We start from the raw sequence: 23,011 nt of genomic DNA, 5'->3' as shown, positions 1-23,011 counted from the left end.
TTGCAAAGTCTCTTGTGACAAAAATGTACCAGCTTTGCTTCTGCAGAATTTATTTGAAGCATTCATATCAGCGTCTGGGTCTCAGGTAAGCTCTGTATAACATACTTCCCTACATTTATAGTGGGGGATGGAAAGGTGCTTCAGTGGTCTTCATTCTTATAAGCATGCATGTTCTTGCACTGGAAAAAGAGGTGGGAGCATATTAGGCAGAAATCAAGAGTGGACATTCTGCTGTCAGATCTCTTGACTCCTCCATTTATTAATTGGATAACCCTGGACAAATGTTTAGCTTCATGGAGAATACATTTCTTACCTGGAAACTGGGAGTAATAATGTCACCTTATTCATTGGAATGCTGTGAAGATTACATGGGGTAAGACATAAAAAGCTTTTAAAGGAGTGTTTGGCACATTAAAAAAATACCCAATAAAGGCTAGGTACTGTGCCTCACACCTGTAATCCCAGCACTTTGGGAGGCTGAGGCAGGCAGATCATGAAGTCAGGAGTTCGAGACCAGCCTGGCCAATATGGCAAAACCCCATCTCTACTAAAAATACAAAAATTAACCGTGCATGATGGCTCACGCCTGTAGTCCCAGCTACTCGGGAGGCTGAGGCAGAAGCATCACTTGAACCCAGGAGATGGAGGTTGTAGTAAGCTAAGATCGCGCCACTGCATTCCAGCCTGGGTGACGGAGCGAGACTCTGACTCAAAATATATATATATATATACCCAATAAAGTTTAGTTTTTGCATCACTCTGGAAATAGATGCAGGAGAATCCTAAAATAAGATTTGTCTTATTCTTTTGGAAAAGATATTCCTTTTTGGCCTTGAGGTCTGCTGAGGGTGTCCTGCAAGGTTCACTTTAATTTTTGTTCTTGGGTCTCTGAGCCTCAGCCGTGAAGGACAGGGTCCTTGTCTGTGCCTGGACTGAGCTGGACCCTTGTTTTCTGAAAGGGCATTTCAGGCTGTTGCTTATGGCCAACATTTTTGACTTCATCTATTTAAGTGCATCCGTTTCTGGTGGAAAGCTTTAGATTTTGAGACCAATGCACAAAGGAGTCTGCACAAGTGAGCATTATTGGGGAATGAGAAGAGCTGTCTGTGTTGGGAAGGAGCTGTTCATTGGCTCTGTGCGAGAAGATTAGACCTCCGAGAGATGCCTCCAAATCCACGCCTGTGGAGTCAGTCAGGAGGTATTTGAGCTGTATGTAAAGGCTGGGCTCCCTTCTCTGCTTCCTTTTTCATTGCCCTCCGTACAATGGATGATGGCAAGCAGGTCAGGGAAGATGTTTGGTTTACCCATGCTAAACACAAAATAGCAACCACACCAGTGGACAAAACTAAACTACAGGCAGGTCCCATTCCCAGAATGCTTCCAGGTTCACAAGCCTGACATAGCCCCATGCCTTTCTCCTGGTGATTGCACTTTGTCCTCCAAGCAAAACCTGCCCGATCTCAACTGCAATGCTGCCTTCTCTGTGGAGCCCCGAAATCAAGCCCTGCCCACCCTGATTGCTACCTGTTTGACTCAGCGATGGGGAGGAGAAGATGGGGGCTGACAGGATGGGACTCTTGTTTCTGAATCCAAACTGTTCGGAAGTGATGTTTGAACAGTTTGGGTTCCTTCAGACCCTGTGTCCCCTTGCCTGAAACTCTGTTCTTGTCACCTCTTTATTCATTCTCACAGACATCTAAAATTCACGTTTTTAAATTTTCCTTGCCTCATACATTTTACCAATCATCTGTCCCAAATAGACAGTGCATTCCACCTCTGATGCTGTTGTTTACTGAATACTTCCAAGAGCACAGATATCCATACAGTTAAGCTTTTATAAACCTCTAACATAGTTGTTCACAATCCTGTTTGCATGTTGGAATCTTCCTGGATAAAAAGAAGAGAGAAGGAAGGAAGGAAGGGAGGGAGGGAGGGAGGGAGGGAGGGGGAAAGGACAGAAACTGATTCCTGGAGTTACAGGAAAGAGGTCCTGATCCAGACCCAAAAGAGGGTCCACAGTGCAAATCAAAAGCAAGTTTATTAAGAAAGTAAAGTGGTAGAATGATTTGTAATACTTTGGGTACATACCCAGTAATGGGATTGCTGGATCAGGTGGTATTTCTGGTTCTAGATCCTTGAGGAGTTGCCGCACTGTCTTCCACAATGGCTGAACTAATTTACACTCCCACCAACAGTGTAAAACCATTCCTATTTCTCCACAGCCTCGCCAACATCTTTTTTTCCTGACTTCTTAATAATTGCCATTCTAACTGGTGTGAGATGGCATCTCATTGTGGTTTTGATTTGCATTTCTCTAATGATCAGTGATGATGAGCTTTTTTTCATATGTTTGTTGACCACATAAATGTCTTCTTTTGAGAAGGGTCTGTTCATATCCTTTGCCTATTTTTTGATGGAGTTGTTTTTTTTTTTTTTTTCTTGTAAATTTGTTTAAGTTCCTTGTAGATTCTGGATATTAGACCTTTGTCAGATACATAGATTGCAAAAATTTCCTCCCATTCAGTAGGTTGCCTGTTCACTCTGATGCTAGAAAAAAAAAAAAAAAGTAAAGTGGTGAAAGGACAGCTACTTCATAGACAGGGTAGGATGTTCCTGAAAGTAAGAGGAGGATGGCGTTCACCCTAGGTACAAAGCTTATATATTTGGGGAGGTGTGTTCTGCTACAAGGGTTTGTGATAAGGGATTAATTTTCTTATTACTATATTTTGCAAGAATCAATATTATCTTTAAAGAAAATTAAGAATGTCTTTGTTCTCAAGATATGGGGTTATCGGGACACTCCAACTCTGAGACTGTTTAGTAAACATTATTAATTTGTTCCCTTACCCATAAACATCTTGAGGCTGGGAATGCCTAACTTCCTGGGAATGCAGCCCAGCAAGTCCCAGCCTCAAGATGGAGTCGCTCTGGTTCGAACGCCTCTGACATATCTTCCCTCTTCCCTTTACAACAAGATCCTTGATCCGAAGGGTTGCAGAGGGATGAAGATCCATCTTCTGTAACTTCTTCAGACTGAATAGGAGTGATGATATTCCTGCCTAACTATGAGGGTCTCTTGCATTCAGGGTAGAGAGAAGCTCAGTCGGAGAGCATTGGTATGGTGAGGGTTGTTCATAACTCCAAGTTCCAACAAAAGGTGATATCTGGAAGATTAACAAGTGCCCAATTTCAGAAAGCATTGAGTGAACTTGTCTTTCATTCCTACACAAAGAGCACAACTACAATATATTCCACAACAGCAAAGCACAATGAGTAAAATCATTCCAAGTAAACTAAGCAGAAAGGCATTCCACGAACTGGGCAGTTGTTGGAACCAAACTGCGATACGGTTGACTGATAGTGCGGCAATGGCAGAGATGTGAGTGTGTAAAGCTTTCATAGCCTGGGCAATCTTATGTGAATAGTCTGGAACATACATACAACATTCGGCTTTGATCAAAGCACAAGTTCCCCCTTGGGCCGCTGTTAAAATGTCCAAAGCCATAGGGTTTTGTAAGGCTACCTGCCTAATCTAGAAGTTTCCTCAGTTAGGAGGGTACGGCCAGGGCGTGTATTATTGAAAGCTGCAGCAGTGTGCTTGGCTAAGGCTTTAACTTGTAACTGGATACTGATTGTAGGTTCCTGTGGGGAAAATATAGCCATCGGATAGAACCACTAAGATGCCCATTTTTGTCACCTGTGGTGAGCTTTGACAGTTTCCCAGTTAGATGGGAGAGAGTCCAATTTGGTGAGGATGCATCCTGGGAGATAAGCACGACCTCACGTACATCTTCCAGTCCAGTTATAAGGTAAGTATGGCCAGCCATGTGTTCCACAAGCCCATAACCATCCCCAAGGAGAAGGGTAGTCACTCATTTTTGGCAAATTATCTTGCCATCCCATCCACCTCTGGTGTGTTAGAAGAAGGGTCTGATTACATTGTTGAGGTGACAGCCATCCTCTATCATGGGTTTCAGTCTGGTGGTGACTACTATTGTGCCTTTCAAAACATACAGGAGCTTTGCCTGATACCTGCACTGGAACAGCTGTCATTCGCCCACATTCATCATGTATAGCATAACCTAGAGTTGGGGTAGAGTTTTGCTGTTTTCTAATTCGGTTAAAAAGGTGCCTTCTTGTCTCTTTATAGGAGGGGAAGGGACTAACGCCCATGTGGCTATGATACATGGGAAAAGAGGGATTATGTTTACGGTGTTCAGTTTCCCAGTCATAATAAAATCCCCATAAACTTGGGTAGGTTGGTTGACTATGCCAGGGCAACTGGAAGTGGAGGAAAATGGCAATTCTCCACATACCCAACAGTTTGTCCGATTATGCAGAGAGGCTGAAGTCTGGGCCCACTCAGTAAATAAGTCATTCTCTGCATGATTCCAACTTATACCCAAAAGTAGAATATACCAATCCGTGTCTTTATGTTACCCATCCCCTTCATTTCTTCTGAACAAGAGTCGGAGGTCACTGATTGGCTCACGGGAATAAACGGGATCAGTCTCTTGTGTTCCGTTGGCCTGTGGGACTTCATAAGAGACAGGTTTAATTCGAGATAAGTAGGCCCAACTGTTTATTCGCAGAAGTTTAACTGCAGTTAACTATGGAAAACTTGATAGGGTTCCTTCCATTTTGGGAGAAAGTTGATCTGCTGGGGATCCTTCCTTCCAATTATTTAATAGGATCCAACTTTCCTGCTGGGTTGTAACAAGATTCTCTTCCTTAGCTGGGGAAGAGAAGTCTTTGATTTCCATATTCAAGGAGTGTGTTTTGCACTTGTTCTGAGTTGATCACATAATTCTGTAGCTTGAAAGTATCTATGTCTATTAGAAGGCCTGTAGTTAAGAAAGGTCTTCCATTCATTATTTCAAAAGGGCTGAGGCGCAGATTTCCCTTAGGGGCCACTCGAACCCGTAATAAGGCTACAGGTAATAAAGACAGTCAGATTTCTGATGTTTCTTGGCATAGTTTAGCAACAGTCCTTTTTCCCTTTCTACTTTCCCTGAAGACTGTGGCCTCCAAGCCAAGTGAAGGTGGTACTGAATTCTTAGGGCTGAAGATATGTTTTGGGTAATTGTTGCTGTGAAAGATGGGCCATGGTTCCTCTGTAAGCCCTTAGGCAGCCCAGAGCTAGGAATTATTTCCTTTAGCAAGAGTTTAGAAACCTCAATTGCCTTTTCAGACCGTATGGGAAAAGCCTCGATCCAACCGGTAAATGTGTCAATGAATACTAATAAATATTTAAACTCTTTACATGGGAGCATCTGAGTATAACGTACTTGCCAGTCTTTGCCAGGGTACGCTCCCCTGTGCTGAGCAGGCCTTACTAGAGCAGGAGGTGAAGGTTGGTTATTTGGATTATTCCCAACACATAGTTCACAGGCCCGAGTTACCTGCTTTACTGTTTTAAATAAGCCTTTTCCTATAAAAAGGAAAGATATTCATTGAAACAGAGTCATGCAAATGCTTAACTATTTTCCACTGATTAGCAGCTGGTGTTAAGAGTTTGTTGTCCTTTTTCCTTGGTGCACAAAGCTACTTCTGCCTGTAAACCATTCTACCTCAGGATTATCTAGAGCCTCATCTTTTAAATATGGATGGTTGGAGTAAACTTGCTCCATAACTTGAATACGAGAATGACCTAGGGTGCCTGTGGGTTCAGGCAAATAGGTAGCTGGATTCAAAGTCTGGCATACTTTAAGTGTTATATCAGGAGCGCCTAGCAACAAAGCCTGGTATTTGTTCACAGGAAAGGAGAAGGAGCAATTTCTGTCTGCCTTATAATTTCAGAAAGATACTACTGTTTGCAGCTGAGTTAACACATCCTTTCCCAACAAGGGGTGGGGCATTCAGGAGAAAACCAAAGTCCCTGAGGAGCAGCTTAAAGGATAAGTAAAATGGCATCCAGGGACTTGTCCATCTATCCCCTTGACCGTACAGTTTTGAGATGACTGAGGCCCATTATAATGGGCGAAAACCGAGTAAGCATTCCAGAAGGAAGTTAGTATTCTTACCTGCCACATCAAGGGTTACCTGAGGCTCCTCCAGAGATACGGCTAGTTGTCCAGTGGGAGCTGTGGTGGAAGGTCTCGGGCCCCATCACTCAGGATTGCCTGGCTATTTCGGCTATCATCGGTTCAGGTGCCAATGGCTCCCTCTGGGATGCTGGGCAATCCCTCTTCCAATGGCCAGTTTTCTTTTCTTTTCTTTTCTTTATTTTATTTTATTTTACTTTAAGTTCTGGGATACATGTGCAGAACATGCAGGTTTGTTACATAAGTAAGCATGTGCCTTACGGTTTGCTGCCCTCATCAGCCCATCATCTAGATTTTAAGCCCAGCATGTATTAGGTATTTGTCCTAATGCTCTCCCTTCCCTTACCCGCTACCCCCGACAGGCCCTGGTGGGTGATGTTCCCCTCCCTGTGTCCATTTGTTCTCATTGTTCAACTCCCACTTATGAGTGGGAACACGCGGTGTTTGATTTTCTGTTCCTGTGTTAGTTTGCTGAGGATGATGGTTTCCAGCTTCATCCATGTCCCTGCAAAGGACGTGAACTCATTTGCTTTTATGGCTGCGTAGTATTCCATGGCGTATATGTGCCACATTTTCTTTATCCAGTCTATCATTGATGAGCATTTGGGTTGGTTCCAAGTCTTTGCTATTGTGAATAGTGCTGCAATAAACATACGTGTGCATGTGTCTTTATAGTAGAATGGTTTATAATCCCTTGGGTATATACCCAGTAATGGGATTGCTGGGTCAAATGGTATTTCTGGTTCTAGATCCTTGAGGAATCGCCACACTGTCTTCCACTATGGTTGAACTAATTTACACTCCCACCAACAGTGTAAAAGCGTTTCTATTTCTCCACATCCTCTCCAGCACCTGTTGTTTCCTGACTTTTTAATGATCACTATTCTAACTGGTATGAGATGGTATCTCATTGTGGTTTTGATTTGCATTTCTCTAATGACCAGTGCTGATGAGGTTTTTTTCATTTTGTTGGCTGCATAAATGTCTTCTTTTGAGAAGTGTCTCTTCATATCCTTTGCCCACTTTTTGATGGGGTTGTTTGTTTTTTTCTCGTAAATTTGTTTAAATTTCTTGTAGATTTTGGATATTAGACCTGTGTCAGATGGATAGATTGCAAAAATGTTCTCCCATTCTGTAGGTTGCCTATTCACTCTAATGATAGTTTCTCTTGTTGTGTAGAAGCTCTTTAGTTTAATTAGATCTCATTTGTCAATTTTGGCTTTTGTTGCCATTGCTTTTGGTGTTTTAGTCATGAAGTCTTTGCCTATGCCTATGTCCTGAATGGTATTGCCTAGGTTTTCCTCTAGGGTTTTTGTGGTTTTAGGTTTTATTTTTAAGTCTTTAATCCATCTTGAGTTAATTTTTGTATAAGGTATAAAGGAAGGAGTCTGGTTTCTGTTTTCTGCATATGGCTAGCCAGTTTTCCCAGCACCATTTATTAAATAGGGAATCCTTTCTCCATTGCTTGTTTTTGTCAGGTGTGTTGAAGATCAGATGGTTGTAGATGTGTGGTGTTATTTCTGAGGTCTCTATTCTGTTCCATTGGTCTCTATATCTGTTTTGGTACCAGTACCATGCTGTTTTGGTTACTGTAGCCTTGTAATATAGTTTGAAGTCAGGTAGTGTGATGCTGCCAGCTTTGTTCTTTTTGCTTAGGATTGTCTTGGCTATACAGGCTCTTTTTTGGTTCCATATGAAATTTAAAGTAGTTTTTTCTAGTTCTGTGAAGAAAGTCAGTGGTAGCTTGATGGGGATAGCATTGAATCTGTAAATTACTTTGGGCCGTATGGCCATTTTCACGATACTGATTCTTTCTATCCACGAGCATGGAATGTTTTTCCATTTGTTTGTGTCCTCTCTTATTTCCTTGAGCAGTAGTTTGTAGTTCTCCTTGAAGAGGTCCTTCATGTCCCTCATAAGTTGTATTCCTAGGTATTGTATTCTCTTTCTAGCAATTTTGAATGGGGATTCATTCATGACTTGGTTCTCTGCTTATCTATTATTAGTGTATGGGAATCCTTGTGATACTTGCATATTGATTTTATATCCTAAGACTGCCAAAGTTGCCTGTCAGCTTAAGGAGTTTTTGGGCTGAGACAATGGGGTTTTCTAAATATACAATCATGTCATCTTCAAAGAGACAATTTGACTTCCTCTCTTCCTATTTGAATATGCTTTATTACTTTCTCTTGCCTGATTACCCTGGCCAGAACTTCCAATACTATGTTGAACAGGAGTGGTGAGAGAGGGCATCCTTGTCTTGTGCTGGTTTTCAAAAGGAATGCTTCCAGCTTGTACCCATTCAGTATGATACTGGCTATGGGTGTTTCATAAATAGCTCTTATTATTGTGAGATATGTTCAGATCTAAAATTGACACCCTAACCTCACAATTAAAAGAACTAGAGAAGCAAGAGCAAACAAATTCAAAAGCTAGCAGAAGACAAGAAATAAGTAAGATCAAAGCAGAATTGAAGGAGACAGAGTCATGAAAAACCCTTCAAAAAAATCAATGAATCCAGGAGGTGGTTTTTTGAAAAGATTAACAAAATAGAGACTGCTAGCCAGACTAATAAAGAAGAAAAGAGAGGCCGGGCGCGGTGGCTCACGCTTGTAATCCCAGCACTTTGGGAGGCCGAGGCGGGCGGATCACGAGGTCAGGAGATCGAGACCACGGTGAAACCCCGTCTCTACTAAAAAAATACAAAAAATTAGCCGGGCGTGGTGGCGGGCGCCTGTAGTCCCAGCTACTTGGAGAGGCTGAGGCAGGAGAATGGCGTGAACCCAGGAGGCGGAGCTTGCAGTGAGCCGAGATAGCGCCACTGCACTCCAGCCTGGGTGACAGAGCAAGACTCCGTCTCAAAAAAAAAAAAAAGAAAAAAAAAAAAAAAGAAGAAAAGAGAGAAGAATCAAATAGACAAAATAAGAAATGATAAAGGGGATATCACCACTGATCCCACAGATATACAAACTACCATCAGAGAATACTACAAACACCTCTAGGAAAATAAACTAGAAAATCTAGAAGAAATGGATAAATTCCTAGACAAACACACCCAACCAAGACTAAACCAGGAAGAAGTCAAATCTCTGAATAGACCAATAACAAGTTCTGAAATTCAGGCAGTAATTAGTAGCCTACCAACCAAAAAAAGCCCAGGGCCAGATGGATTCACAGCCGAATTTTACCAGAGGTACAAAGAGGAGCTGGTACCATGCCTCCTAAAACTATTCCAAACAGCAGAAAAAGAGGGACTCTCCCCCAACTCATTTTATGAAGCCGGCATCATCCTGATACCAAAACCTGGCAGAGACACAACAAAAAAAGAAAATTTCAGGCCAATATCTCTCATGGACATCGATGTGAAAATCCTCAATAAAATACTGGCAAACTGAAGCCAGCAGCACATCAAAAAGCTTATCCACCACAATCAGGTTGGCTTCATCCCTAGGATGCAAGGCTGATTCAACATACGCAAATCAATCAATGTAATCCATCACATAAACAGAACCATGTCTAGCTCTTTGTCTTCTTTTCGTCTCGTCAAACATGCACATGCCTGTTGCAGGTTTTTATCCTGACTGAGCAGCAAAAATGCTTGAACATACGATATTTCATCCCATTTTCCCTCCCACTTACAAAACAGACTTACTTGAAATATAGTATTAAAGGCCATAGTTCCAGTAGGAGGCCATTTCTCTTGCTTTTCCAAATAATACTGAAGCCAAATACCAGTATTACATAGAAACACCAGTTTTCTCTTCTTAAGCCCATTCAGTTGAAACTCGTCCCAATGTTCGAGAATACATCCTAGTGGTGAGTTCTTTGGAGTTGATGCTGTGGTTCCCATAAAGGAAGCAGGTGATCCTGAAAGAAAAGTTCCAAACCTGCGAGACTGTATTGCCCCTGGCCAAGTTCCACTAACAAGGATAAGACAGGTTTTGAAGGCCAGCTGCATTAATGAGGGGATCCCTGCCAAAAACTGAATTCACTTATTCACATTATCCAAATAACATAAGTGAACTGAGCCATGAATCTTAGATAAACCACAACATGGACTTTAACAAAAATGTCGAATAAGGCAAAGGAAATGAAGAGGACTTATATGAGAAGGACCAGAGCAAGCAGGTTCTGGGCAATAGTGGACGAGCAAAGCCAATTTGCCCAAATCCAAGAAAGGGAAGAAGTGTTTTCAGTGTGCAAAAATGAAACAAAACGGCAAAGGGAAAAGTCCCCTGATTTCCATCCTTGTGCTTCTCAATCACATCTAGTCGGCATAGTGGCAACAAAACATAACCACATCTGTCTAACCTTACTGCTCGTAGCTGTTAAATACCAAATCTCAATCAGCAATTTTAGAGACGGAGCCATCAATGCTTTTTGCTCCCAATGTTTTGCAAGCAGACGGACGGAAATCGGGAGGCACATAGGAAAAGAGTAAGTTAAAATCCCCAAGACCCATTAAATAAAGTCTCCTGAAAATGACAGTGAAACAAAGACAGCAACCAAGAAATTGATTCATGCAGCAAGAGAAAAAGGCAGGTTAATATGAAGAGCAGAGCCTGCGGTGCCAAACCTGCTCTTAGCCGAGAGGGACTTTACTGAGAGGAGCCTCTAACCCCCGAAATCGTAGAAGCAACTAAGTAGGGTCCCAACCCAAGGTCAGGTCTCTAACCCAAGGTTGGTCAAGCATCCTTGCCTTTTATTAAGCGGGGCCTCTAACCCACTCTGTCCTAGGAGAGACTCCAACTCCCCTAAGTTGGGCCTCTAACCCAATCCCATTCTTTACCCAGGTATATGCACCCCACTTACCCAAAGTTGGCCAATTGGTGCATGCAGATGATTTTCCTTTGGGTCGGGGGTCTCTTCAGTATCATCCATTTGAGGTTTGCCAGACATATGTTACAGGACCCCAGCATTTACCCAAAGGTAGTCCTTGGGTCAGGGTTTCTGCACTGTAGTCCCATCTGTGGTCACCAGAAATATGTTACAGGAAAGGGGTTCTGATCCAGACCCCAAGAGAGGGTTCTTGGATCTCGCACAAGAAAGAATTCAGAGCGAGTCCACAGTGCAAAGCAAAAGCAAGTTTATTAAGAAAGTAAAGTGGCGAAAGCACAGCTACTCCATAGACAGAGCAGGGCATTCCCGAGTGTAAGAGGAGGAACGCGTCCACCCTAGAACAATGCTTGTATATATGGAGAAATGTGTTCTGCTGCAAGGGTTTGTGATAAAGGATTAGTTTTCTTAATTAGGAACAATGCTTGTATATATGGAGAAACGCGTTCTGCTGCAAGGGTTTGTGATAAAGGATTAGTTTTCTTAATTACTATGTTTTGCAAGAATCAATATTATTATCTTTATTTTTTTTGAGACAGGGTCTCGCTCTGTCACCCAGGCTGGAGTGCAGCGGCACAATCATGATCTCAGTTCACTGCAACCTCTGCCTCCTGGGTTCAAGCAATTCTCCTGCCTCAGCCTCCCCCGGGATTACAGGCATGTGCCACCATGCCCGGCTAATTTTTTTTTTTTTTTTTTTTTTTTTTTTTTTAGAGATGAGGCTTCACCATGTTGGCCAGGCTGGTCTTGAACTCCTGACCTCAAGTGATCCACCCACCTTGGCCTCCCAAAGTGGTGAGATTACAGGCGTGAGCCATCATGCCCGGCAACATTATTATCTGTAAAGCAAAATTAGGAATGTCTTTTTTCTCCAGATATCAGGATATCTGGACACTCCCAAGTCTGGGTCTGTTTAGTAAACATGATTAATTTGTTCCCTTAACCGTAAACATCTAGAGGCTAGGAATGCCTACCCTTCTGGGAATGCTGCCCAGCAATTGCCAGCCTCGTTTTCCAGCCCTTACACAAGATGGAGTCGCTCTGGTTCGAACACCTTTGACCCTGACTCCACTCAGGAACAATCAGAAATCTGTAAGGATGATGCCTGGACATTGCTTTATTTGTAAAGTTCCTCCAGATAATTTGAATGCATGGGAGGTGTAAAAATCACTACTTTAACCAGATATGATTTATAAACTTCTCTTTAACCGACTGTATTTATCTCCTACAATACATCAGATTCCCTTCTGATGAATATCAGGAATTACACTCTATCATAAGCACAAAATGCAACGAGATAAATATGACCACCGTTTTCAGGACATGTGCCATCTGTCAGACACACAAACTGCAAAGGCACAGTCCTTGTCTTTAGAGTAAAACATGAAGAAGTGATAAATATTGCCTACTACGCAAGAGTTCGGGAAGCTGTTAAGTGCTAAATATTTACAGAGGGGCATTAAAATTCAAATTCCCACTGTCGCACTAAGATACATGTGATGAGATATTCCAAAGAGATCACCATGTGCAGAATTTATAAAGGAAATTGTCAGGAACTCGGTCCATAACCGTACTGTAGATGAACTATTGGGGAACTCATGCAAGCTAATGAATCTTTCCAGAAAATCACACGCGTGCAACGTTTTCCCCACAAGTTCAAGGTACAACCTTTCTGAAGGTTGATATAGTCCTTGGTTAAGAATTCCCAACTTAGTCTTTGCTATTGTGAATAGTGCCACAATAAACATACGTGTGCATTTGTCTTTACAGCAGCATGTTTTATAATCCTTTGGGTATATACCCAGTAATGGAACCAACCCAAATGTCCAACGATGATAGACTGGATTAAGAAAATGTGGCACAGATACACCATGGAATACTATGCAGCCATAAAAAATGATGAGTTCATGTTCTTTGTAGGGACATGGATGAAACTGGAAACCATCATTCTCAGTAAACTATCGCAAGGACAAAAAACCAGATACCGCATGTTCTCACTCATAGATGGGAATTGAACAATGAGAACACGTGGACACAGGAAGGGGAACATCACACTCCGGGGACTGTTGTGGGTGGCGGGAGGGGGGAGGGACAGCATTAGGAGATATACCTAATGTAAATGACGAGTTAATGGGTGCAGCACACCAACATGGCACATGTATACCTATGTAACAAGCCTGCACATTGTGCACGTGTACCCTAGAACTTAAAGTATAAAAAAACGAATTCCCAACTTAGACTATTTTCATCACCACTTCATAGAGAGGGCAGTTGGCTGAAAAAAGACCTTGTTGCTTTTACATCTTGGCTGGGAAAGGGATCTAAAGAAAAAGGGAAAATCTAAATGTATAGAACAATCATGTAAGGTTACAGGAAGAGTAAAATTAGATGAAGTAAATGGAGCACTTATTAGCTTTTATTTATTGAATGGTGTTATAGGTGGGTCTTCTAGGATGGCAAGAACTTACATATATGAAGAGATGTATAAGGTTTTTCTGATAAAACAAACTCTAAAAACAGAAGTATGGGGCTGTGGGGTGGGAGGCGTCCAGTATTCCACTGCAGGCAAGGATTGTTGGTTTTTATTTGAGGTCAAGGAACCTGGAAGGAAGTAGGGGTAGAATGTGATGTGGACATATAGGCAGTTGTTGTGTACAATGAGCTACACTTATGCAGGTGTTGACACGGCTCAAACGCAAGTAATGCTAATTCTGTTCTATAAATTCCTTTCTTTGTGATTAAAAACAGAAGGCAAGGCCCATAGACAAGATGGAGTTTATCCAATTTCATCAATGGGAAAGTCATACCAAAATTCTTGTAAAGTTCGAAGACAAAAACAAAGGTGCATTCTAGCATCTTAATTCCCAGTTCCCTCTAGCTGTGACTAGAAATGCCAGTCAGGGGCTTCAAAGAGACAGCGGCATCGTTTTCTTATGAAAAGAAAGGTATGGGAGAAAAAAGCCCACCGTGGCCTAGGGGATTTTTATCACAGCAGCTGCTTCTCAAAGAGTTAAACAACTTTCTTTCAGGAGCCAAGAAAGAGTGCGTTTTGTAGGATTCAAAAACCAGCTGTCGTCTTTTCCCCTTCATTACTCACAGCCCATTGCAGCTACCCCTTTCCATGGAAGAGATGGCTGCTTAAGCGGAAGGCTGACCTCTGCAACTGGGGTTCTTTCTTTTGGCCGTTCTTCTGATCTCATTTCTCCGGCCCCCTCCTTCCTCTCCTCTTTCTTTTCCTCCTCCCCTTCCTCTTCTATCTTTCTTTTTCTTTTCTTTTCTGTTTTTTTTTTTTTTTTTTTTGAGACCTATTTTCATTCTGTCACCCAGGCTGGAGTGCAGTGGTGTGATCCCAGCTCACCGCAACCTCTGCCTCCCAGGTTCAATTTTCATGCCTCAGCCTCCCAAGTAGCTGGGATTATAGGTACACGCCACCACGCCCAGCTAATTTTTGTATTATTAGTAGAGATAGAGTTTTGCCCTGTTGGCCAAGCTAGTCTCAAACTCCTGACTTCAAGTGATCGCTTTGATCTTTCCCTTCTTTCTACTTCTCTCTCTCCTTCCATTTCTCCCTCCCTCCTCCTTTCTCTCTGTCTGTCTCTCTCTCCCTCCTCTGTTCATTAGAATCTCCCCTGATATTCTAGTTTTCCATCTCATCCCTCCTATTGAGAACAAGGCTCCCTGGAAGCCCCACCATTTATCTCTGAGCTTCTTACTGATAAACTTGGGTGAGTTTGACGGTATGATAAAAATGTCAATAGTTTGGTCACATATAAAAGAACAAACCTTATTCTCCTACATGTCAGAGTTCAGTGATCATTTCTCAAAGATGTAAAATTCAAATCTTTTAGAAATAGATCTGACACGTAGATGTTGTTTGGCCACTGAGGCTTTAAAAAGCACCTCTCTCAGCGGATTCCTCTGTTCATTCTCACATACGCCCTGTTCACTTCCTTTTCAGGCAGAGGCAGGCACCAAATCTACATTTTACTACCTGTCACATAGAAGAGTAGACATTATACCAAAAATCACTACGATGAGGCAGCCAGCTAATTAATTACTTAAATAGCTGTAAAAATAATCCAGAAAGTCCTAGGCGGATTTGTTTCTAGACATATGCCTATAGGAAAATTGAGTGTCTAGAAACCAGTCTTTGTCACAATGACTCCCATCTCCACGTAATATCTGCTGACTTCTCCATGCTCATCACAGCGACCCCCTTGACCCTGGTTTGTTGTGAACACCTTTCCTGTTTCTCTGCAATTCTGTCTTACCACTGCCAATAACACAACTGTGTCACCCTCAGACATCCTTAAAATTCTGTGCACCCAACTCAGTCTGGCTGTGGCTTTGGAAAACCCAATGGAAGTTGCATAGAAATTTGTGAGAGTGAGGAAAAGTGCTTTCCTAAATGGAGAACGGGAAAGGAAGTGTTTAAGAAATGCAATCACTATTTCCCATAATTATCCACAAATACCTGCTCTGGGGCAGCTGAGCAGCCACAAACAGAAGGACTTTGGGACCTGGAGTGATAGTATGTAAGCCCAGGCTAATGCTGCAGAGCATATTAGAGCTCCTTTGTTCATTTTGGAATGGTGTCTCTGAATGCTCTTTGCAGAGATGTGTGCACTTGGTTCCATGTGGAGGTACATGGAGAAATGGCCAAGGGCTGCCCACTGTCTGCCAAGCATGCTATGCCTCATCAGTCCCTGAAAGCTGTTCTCTGTGTTTTCTCTCCAGTGCCGATGGCACCTCCTACGAGGTCATGCAGATCGACGTGGAGGTGGAAGAGCCCGGTGACCTGCCAGCCACACAGCTGGTCACGTGGCAGGTCGAGTACCCCGGAGAGATCACGTCTGACTTGGGAGTGTCCAAGATCTATGTGAGCCCGAAGGACTTGATTGCAGTTGTGCCACTGGCTATGGTAAGCAAGCCCCGCCCTGGGCTGTTAGAACGGAACTCGGGGGAAGGGAAGGCGCCGCACTGTGACCCAGGCTGGGTGGGGAAAAGTGGAGGAGCGAAGAACCAGGACAGTGACAAACGAAACCACAAAGCTGACGACCAATAGCCAATCGTGTGTGTGTGTGTGTGTGTGTGTGTGTGTGTGTGTGAGAGAGAGTGTGTGTGTGTATCTGTATCTATATATATACAAATATGAAACAATTTTCTTAACATATTATTTAGAAAATAAACTCCAGGTATTAGATTTGGGTCTGCTATTGTGTGAAAATTGTTGATGACTTGATAGATGTGTTTGTAGCATATGATGTAGACACCTGTGGATCGCTAACACACGCAGCTCTGGAGTTCGTGTAGATCAAGCATAGGAGTGAAATGTGCTGAGACATTTGGCAAACACCTGCCTGGTCCCCCAGACCACCAATTAGAAAATATTGACCAGCCGGGCACGGTGGCTCAAGCCTGTAATCCCAGCACTTTGGGAGGCCGAGGCAGGTGGATCACGAGGTCAGGAGATCGAAACCACGGTGAAACCCCGTCTCTACTAAGGGTGCAAAAAATTAGCCGGGCGCAGTGGTGGGCACCTGTAGTCCCAGCTACTCTGGAGGCTGAGGCAGGAGAATGGCGTGAACCTGGGAGGCAGAGCTTGCAGTGAGCCGAGATCGCGCCACTGCACTCCAGCCTGGGCGACAGAGCAAGACTCCGTCTCAAAAAAAAAAAAAAAAAGAAAAAGAAAAGAAAATATTGACCAGTGTTCTTATGTCATGCTGAAAGAACACCGGAAATCCGTTCTTCAGTCCAAGGCAACTGGACAGCTGCACGGTGACACTAAACTGGTTACTGTGTTGTTCATTAGGAAATGTAAAGGTGTTTGGGTGACTGTAGTTGACAAGGGCTCTTACTGTTTTATTTAAGAGGCACTGAGCCTCCCTGGTTATTATTTTGTGTGAGACAGTCGTGCCCTTTGCTTTGGACTCTTAGAGGTTCTATCACTGGCAATGGCAACGCCGTTTGTCTCGAGCAAGTAGTGGTTTAAATTTGCTCCTTTCCCCACCTCTGGTCTGTGGAGACTGGGCAGATCTCCCTGAGCACCTCCTGCTGCTGCGCTCGGCCCAGGCCAGGCTGCGTGCTGTTTCCTACTCCCCGCACTGGGCGTTTCTCCTGCCTCAAGTGGCCCTGATGCTGCTGTTGCCTGTTCTAAACCCCATTGTTCCTCATGGCCCATACGAGTCCTCAGTCCCACAAGAGCCCCTCTCTCCATCCTTCAACAGCCTCTGAAACATTTCCCATCCTACAGCACCTTTTCTTGCTATGCTACATGTAATGTTCTTTTCTGTGTGTGTGTGACGGAGTCCCAGTCTATTGCACAGGCTGGAGTGCAGTGGGGCGATCTTGGCTCACTGCAACCTTTGCCATCTGGGGTCGATTCTCCTGTCTCAGCCTCCTGAGTAGCTGGGATTACAGGTGTCCACCACCATGCCTGGCTAATTTTTGCATTTTTAGTAGAGACGGGCTTTCACCATCTTGGCCAGGCTGGTCTTGAACTCCTGACCTCGTAATCCACCCACCTCAGCCTCTCAAAGTACTGGGATTACAGATGTGAGCCACAGTGCCCAGCCCTATGTAATGTTCTAAGAATGTATGATGGTAGAGCTAGAAACAAAAATCTCAGTGGAGACCCCCTTGACGTGTGTACCAATAAGGAATTGCATTTGGCTGAGAGCAACGGAGCTCCCTGTCCAGGCACCCTAACTTACCCTCTGGCTAATTATGAATTAAGTACAAATTTCTTCTTTCGTGTAAAGAAGTTCCTAAGGTTAGTGGTCTAGGGCTGGTTTGGTGTTCCATGACGTCTGAGACCCAGGCCCCATCTTTCCTTCTACTTCAGCAGTCAGGTGCATGGATTCCATCCTCATGATTACCTCCTGGTCCAAGATAGCTGCTGGGATGCCAGCCATCACATCTATATTCTGCAGACCAGCAAAACTTAAAAAGGCCAAAGTTCAAACAGGGCCAATCTCTTTTCCGTTTCAAAAGAACTTTACAAGAATCCAACATACTATTTCTGGTTGCATCCAATTCACCAAAACTTAGTTACATAGCCACATCTAATTGTAAGGAAGGCTGAGAAACCTACTTTTTTAGCATGAAAGATTGCTCAAATTCTGTTACAAGGAAACCAGAGAAAAGGTATTCTAAGGCAATGAACAGCATCTGCAACAATTCTCCTTTATTTCCACGTGAGGAAACTGAGGCTCAAAGAGGTCCCTCATCTTAGTACCTGTTTTCCATTTTTCATTGGTCGTTATAAGTCTCCCAGGAAAAAGAATAACATAACAAATTATGGTCTCCACTAGCTATTCATGCAACCATACTTAATTTCATTGTGCCTCAATTTCCTCATCTGTAGAGGGAGTTATACTTATAATATTGTAAGGATAAAACAGTAATTAAAGTGTACTTAGACTAGGTGCAGTGGCTCATGCCTGTAATCCCAGCATTTTGGGAGGCCAAGGTGGGCAGATCACATGAGGTCAGGAGTTCAAGACCAGCCTGACCAGCATGGCAAAACCCCATCTCTACTAAAAAAAAACTACAAAACTTAGCCAGGTGTGATGGCACATGCCTATAACACTAGCTACTTGGGAGGCTGAGGCATGAGAATCGCTTGAACTTGGGAGGCGGAGCTTGCAGTGAGCCAAGAACGCACCACAGCACTCCAGCCTGTGTGACAGGGTGAGACCCTTCCTCAAAAAAAAAAAAAAAGTGTACTTATTAGAGTGCCCAGCCTAGAACAAACACTCAGTAAATGTTTTCTGTATTATGATTACTTAACTACTGAATTTAAAATGTAAGCAATACTCTGGCAATAATGTTATGAATTTTTTCAGGTAAGGGACTTATCCAGAGCTCTCATATTTTGCAATATAAGAAGAGTGGTAGACAGTATGTAGGCACCCACCGATTCTTGAACTGAATAAAATGTATTGGATTAAAACTTGGTGGGGCTGGGTGCAGTGGCTCACGCCTGTAATCCCAGCACTTTGGGAGGCCGAGGAAGGTGGATCACCTGAGGTCAGGAGTTCAAGACCAGCCTGGCCAACATGGTGAAACCTCGTCTCTACTAAAACTACAAAAATTAGCCCGCTCTGGTGGCTCACACCTGTAGTCCCAGCTACTCAGGAGGCTTAGGCAGGAGAATGGCTTGAACCCGGGAGGTGGAGGTGACAGTGTGAGCCTAGGTAATAGAGCAAGGCTTCATCTCAAAAACAAAACAAAACAAAATGAAACGTGGTGGGCTGAGTTGTTAGCAATGGGCTCTGAGCGGCTTCCTTTGCAACTAAGTGGAGAGCCAGAGTCCTGTCTGATTCACCTTTGGTACTGGTAGTGGTTCTGAGTCTTCCCAGAGCAAGGTGCCTTATTTTAACCTTGACTTGGTTCGTAAAAGAGTGTTGTCATGCAGGGGATGAGGTTGCCATTATTAAATTACTTTGCTTTTGTTCATTCTATCTTTATTGAGAAATATGTGAAAGAAATTTTAGATCCATGCATCCATTGATTGATTGATTGATTGATTGATTGATGTCACACATCCCTGAAACGTAAGAGAAAGGGAAGGAAAGCCAGCCTGTCTGGACTGCGGGTGGTGAGTAAGTTGAGTTTAGAGTCTCCGGGGAGCTCGGAAGCCAGCATGAGGAGCTGGATTGTCGCATGGAGTGGGAAGCCCTGCAAGGCGGTCCGCAGGGGAGCCACACAGACTGACTGACGTTTTCAGAAGATCAGTGTGGCTGTACGTGGAGAATGAGTTCAAGAGCGTAAGACAGCATTAGGGGACTGTATTCTGGCTGCTGGAAATAAAAGACCTTACAGTGCTGACCTACAGAGCTTAACGTTTATTTGGCTCTCCATACCCTGTCTAAATGTCAGCAGCCTGGGACTCATAAGGTGGCTCCAGCAGGTCAGGGTGTGGCCTCTTTCCATCCTGTTGCTTTGAGTGACCCCAAAGACATTGACCTAATCACTCTTGCTCCAAATTAATGACAACCATACCTACGTTGCAGCTATTTTCTAAATATTAACATTCCGTGTTGATGAAGTTGCAGGAAAATGGGAATCATTACACAAAGCAGGTGGAATTTTAAATTTGTTTAGCTTTCTGGAAGGCAGTTTGGCAAACATTATTTAAAAGGTAATACAATACTGCATATTGTATTACTTTTTAAATTTTTGTTTTATTATTTATTTTTCTGTTTTCGTGAGACAGATTTTCACTCCGTTGCCCAGGCTGGAGTGCAGTGGCAAGATCTTGGCTCACTGCAACCTCTGCCCCCCAGGTTCAAGTGATTCTCCTGCCTCAGCCTCCCAAGTAGCTGGGATTACAGGCACCTGCCAACAGGCCCAGCTAATTTTTGTATTTTTAGTAAAGATGGCGTTTCACTATGTTAGCCAGGCTGGTCTTGAACTCCTGACCTAAGGTGATCCACCTGCCCTGGTTTCCCAAAGTGCTGGAATTACAGGCGTGAGCCACCACACCCGGCCTATAATTTTTTATAACATATTTTGTAAGTGGAAAGGGGGAGAATGTGCCCCCCTCCATCCCGAGCACGCCACCCGTGCTCCCACCCCACCAGCATAGAGCTCTACCAAGTGCTGACATCTAGCTGCAAGGGAGGCTGGAGAGGATGAGCTACTCCAGAAGCCAGAGGCCCAGCTGCAAGCATGCAACAGTGGGAGGCGGGAGTGCACATGGGGAAACGTCTGGTGCTGTTCTGGACTGTCCTGGCTGAGATAATAGCAGTGGAGCAGCAGCATCTGCCTTAGAAGACAAGACTTCCCAATGCATTGGATATAGGTGTGAAGAAAACACAGGAATAAGAGATGTGTCCTAGCTTTAGGCCCAAACAAAAAGTTCCCAGTATATCTCCATGACACTACCACATAAGCTTAAAATTTAAGAGCTTTTTTGTTATAAAATAACTTATGGTTTATATTTTTGTACAAAAATCTTCGCACACATTTTTAATGAACTCCTTCAGGTCAACTTTTAGAAATAAATTCAAATCAAAGGATATGCAATATTGTATTAGTTTTTTATAGTGTTTGCCAAACTGCCTTCCAGAAAGCTTAACCAATTTAAAGTTCCACTTGCTATGCGTAGTGATACCCATTTTCCTGCAACTTCCTCTAACGTGAAATATTAAAATTTAGAAAACAGACAATTTATTAAGTAAAACTTGTATCTCAATGTTGCTTTAATTTGCCCCTCTTAGATGACATGTTTATTTCCTATTAAGCATTTGTTCTTTGCCCATTTTCTTTTCTCACTGGGAATTCAATTTATTCTTAGAACTTTGTTATAAATCTTTTTTTATTATGGTAGAAATATAACGTTAAAGCTACCATCTTAACCATTTTAAGTGTATAGTTTTGTAATGTTAAGTATTTTCTCATTGTTGTGCAATGACTCTCCCGAACTTTTTCATCCTGGAACACTGAAACTCTACAGCTACTGAACACAAATTCCTCCTCCCTCCTCCCCAGACACTGGTAACCACATTTCTATTTCTATATATTAGTGATCCTAACTTCAAAACATTGACATATTGCAGGTACTCTTACTAGTTTACCATTTGCTGACTAACTTTGCTGGTCAAACTTTTTTGGCTTACACAGACTTCTGTCTGTTTGTGTAATTTGTATGTAGTCAAATCCATTGATCTTTTCCATAATGGAAATCCCTCATCTCCCTCTAATTATATCCAAGTTAAAAAAAGGCATAAAATCTCAAATATTAAAATACTCACAGACAGCACAACTAAGTAAGTAGGTCAACAGTCTTCAAAAATAATGCTGAAAGGAAGCACAATTGTGGCACCTTCATGCTGTTGTGAAGGATTTGAGGTCTACTTGGGCTGAAGCTGGTGGCCCCTCCATTCTTTGTGTGCTGTGTAATTTCATCTCCAGGAAAGCTCTGGGATGCGATGCGGTCAAGTGCTTGCATTGAAAGCTACTTTTTAGAAACAATTTTTTAAAAATATTTTGTATTTTTTTCTTGAAGTCTTCTTCAATATTTTGCCTTTTTTCCCCCGTAATGTCTAGGGTCTTGAAACTGTTTAGTTTCTTAATCCAGTTGTAGGTTTTATGAGATTTATTACATTGTTTTTTCAGTTCAGGAAATCATGCCTTACTATGTTGTAAGTAAATTCAGTTTTGTTTTTAGGGAGGCAAATTCTGAGGGAAAAGGTCATTAAAGGTGCATTAGCGTTATCTGTAACCACATTAGTGTCTGAATCTGGAGACTGGTGTTTACTCTTCTTCTCTTTCTTTTTGTTTTTGTTTTTTTCTTTTTGGAGACAGAGTCTCACTTTGTCACCCAGGCTGGAGCACAGTGGCGCAATCTCAGCTCACTGCAACCTCTGCCTCCCGGGTTCAGCGGATTCTCAAGACTCAGCCACCCAAATAGCTGGGATTGCAGGTGTGCACCACCATGCCCAGCTAATTTTTATATTTTAGTAGAGATGGGGTTTTGCCATGTTGCCCAGGCTGGTCTCAAACTCCTGGCCTCAAGCAATCCACCTGCCTCTGCCTCCCAAAATGCTGGGGTTAGGGGCATGAGCCATTACACCCGGCCTGGTGTTTGCATGTCTTTGAAAAGTTGGAGTCCCCTTTGTAGTGACATAGCTTTCCAAGGAGAAAGGTCTCCATTTCTCAAAGTTCTTCAACGTCCTTCTCTCCTAACTGCCTCCTGAGTTCTGGCTAGACCAAGTGTTTCAAGTTTACACCAGTGTTCAGGGGTAATGGCACTGATAGATACATACTTTATCAATTTTTGAATGCCTTATCAGCTAGTCCTTTAAAACATAGTAACAAGTCCTCTTCATTTTAAAATACAACAATTTTCTTCCTCTTGGGTAGTGGCTGGTTGGATATTATACTTGTGGTTCCTGTTATTGTGGTAAGTGCAGGAAATGGAGGTGAATGACTGCTCTCCTGTGGGATTTTAAGAACATGCCCTCCCAGGTGGGTCTCTTGACCAGCTTCTCATTTTGCTTTGGGTCTCAGCTATGACCACTAAGTTTTAGTTATTAGAATGGATCTGAAACTTGAGATAAAACTTAATCAGGAGACATGGTCAGGACAGACAATGTCTGTATTATCCTTGAAAATAATCAAAG

At 42.9% G+C, this 23,011-nt stretch overlaps 1 protein-coding gene across 3 annotated transcripts in view; it reads left to right on the top strand.

The window, feature by feature from the left end:
- Nucleotides 1-23,011, top strand: part of TMEM132D (transmembrane protein 132D) — an 835,610-nt gene that overhangs the window by 547,562 nt on the left and 265,037 nt on the right. For all 3 annotated transcript variants that reach the window (XM_055237230.2, XM_063615226.1, XM_063615225.1), the window contains exon 4: nucleotides 15,618-15,801. In XM_055237230.2, coding sequence (XP_055093205.1) covers nucleotides 15,618-15,801 — 184 coding nt within the window. The remainder of the gene's footprint in view (nucleotides 1-15,617; nucleotides 15,802-23,011) is intronic.

The sequence above is a fragment of the Symphalangus syndactylus genome, chromosome 13 (assembly GCF_028878055.3).
Source record: "Symphalangus syndactylus isolate Jambi chromosome 13, NHGRI_mSymSyn1-v2.1_pri, whole genome shotgun sequence".
Taxonomy (NCBI): Eukaryota; Metazoa; Chordata; class Mammalia; order Primates; family Hylobatidae; genus Symphalangus; species Symphalangus syndactylus.
Note: the sequence above shows the minus strand (reverse complement) of the source record. Positions and strands in the feature narration are given on the sequence as shown.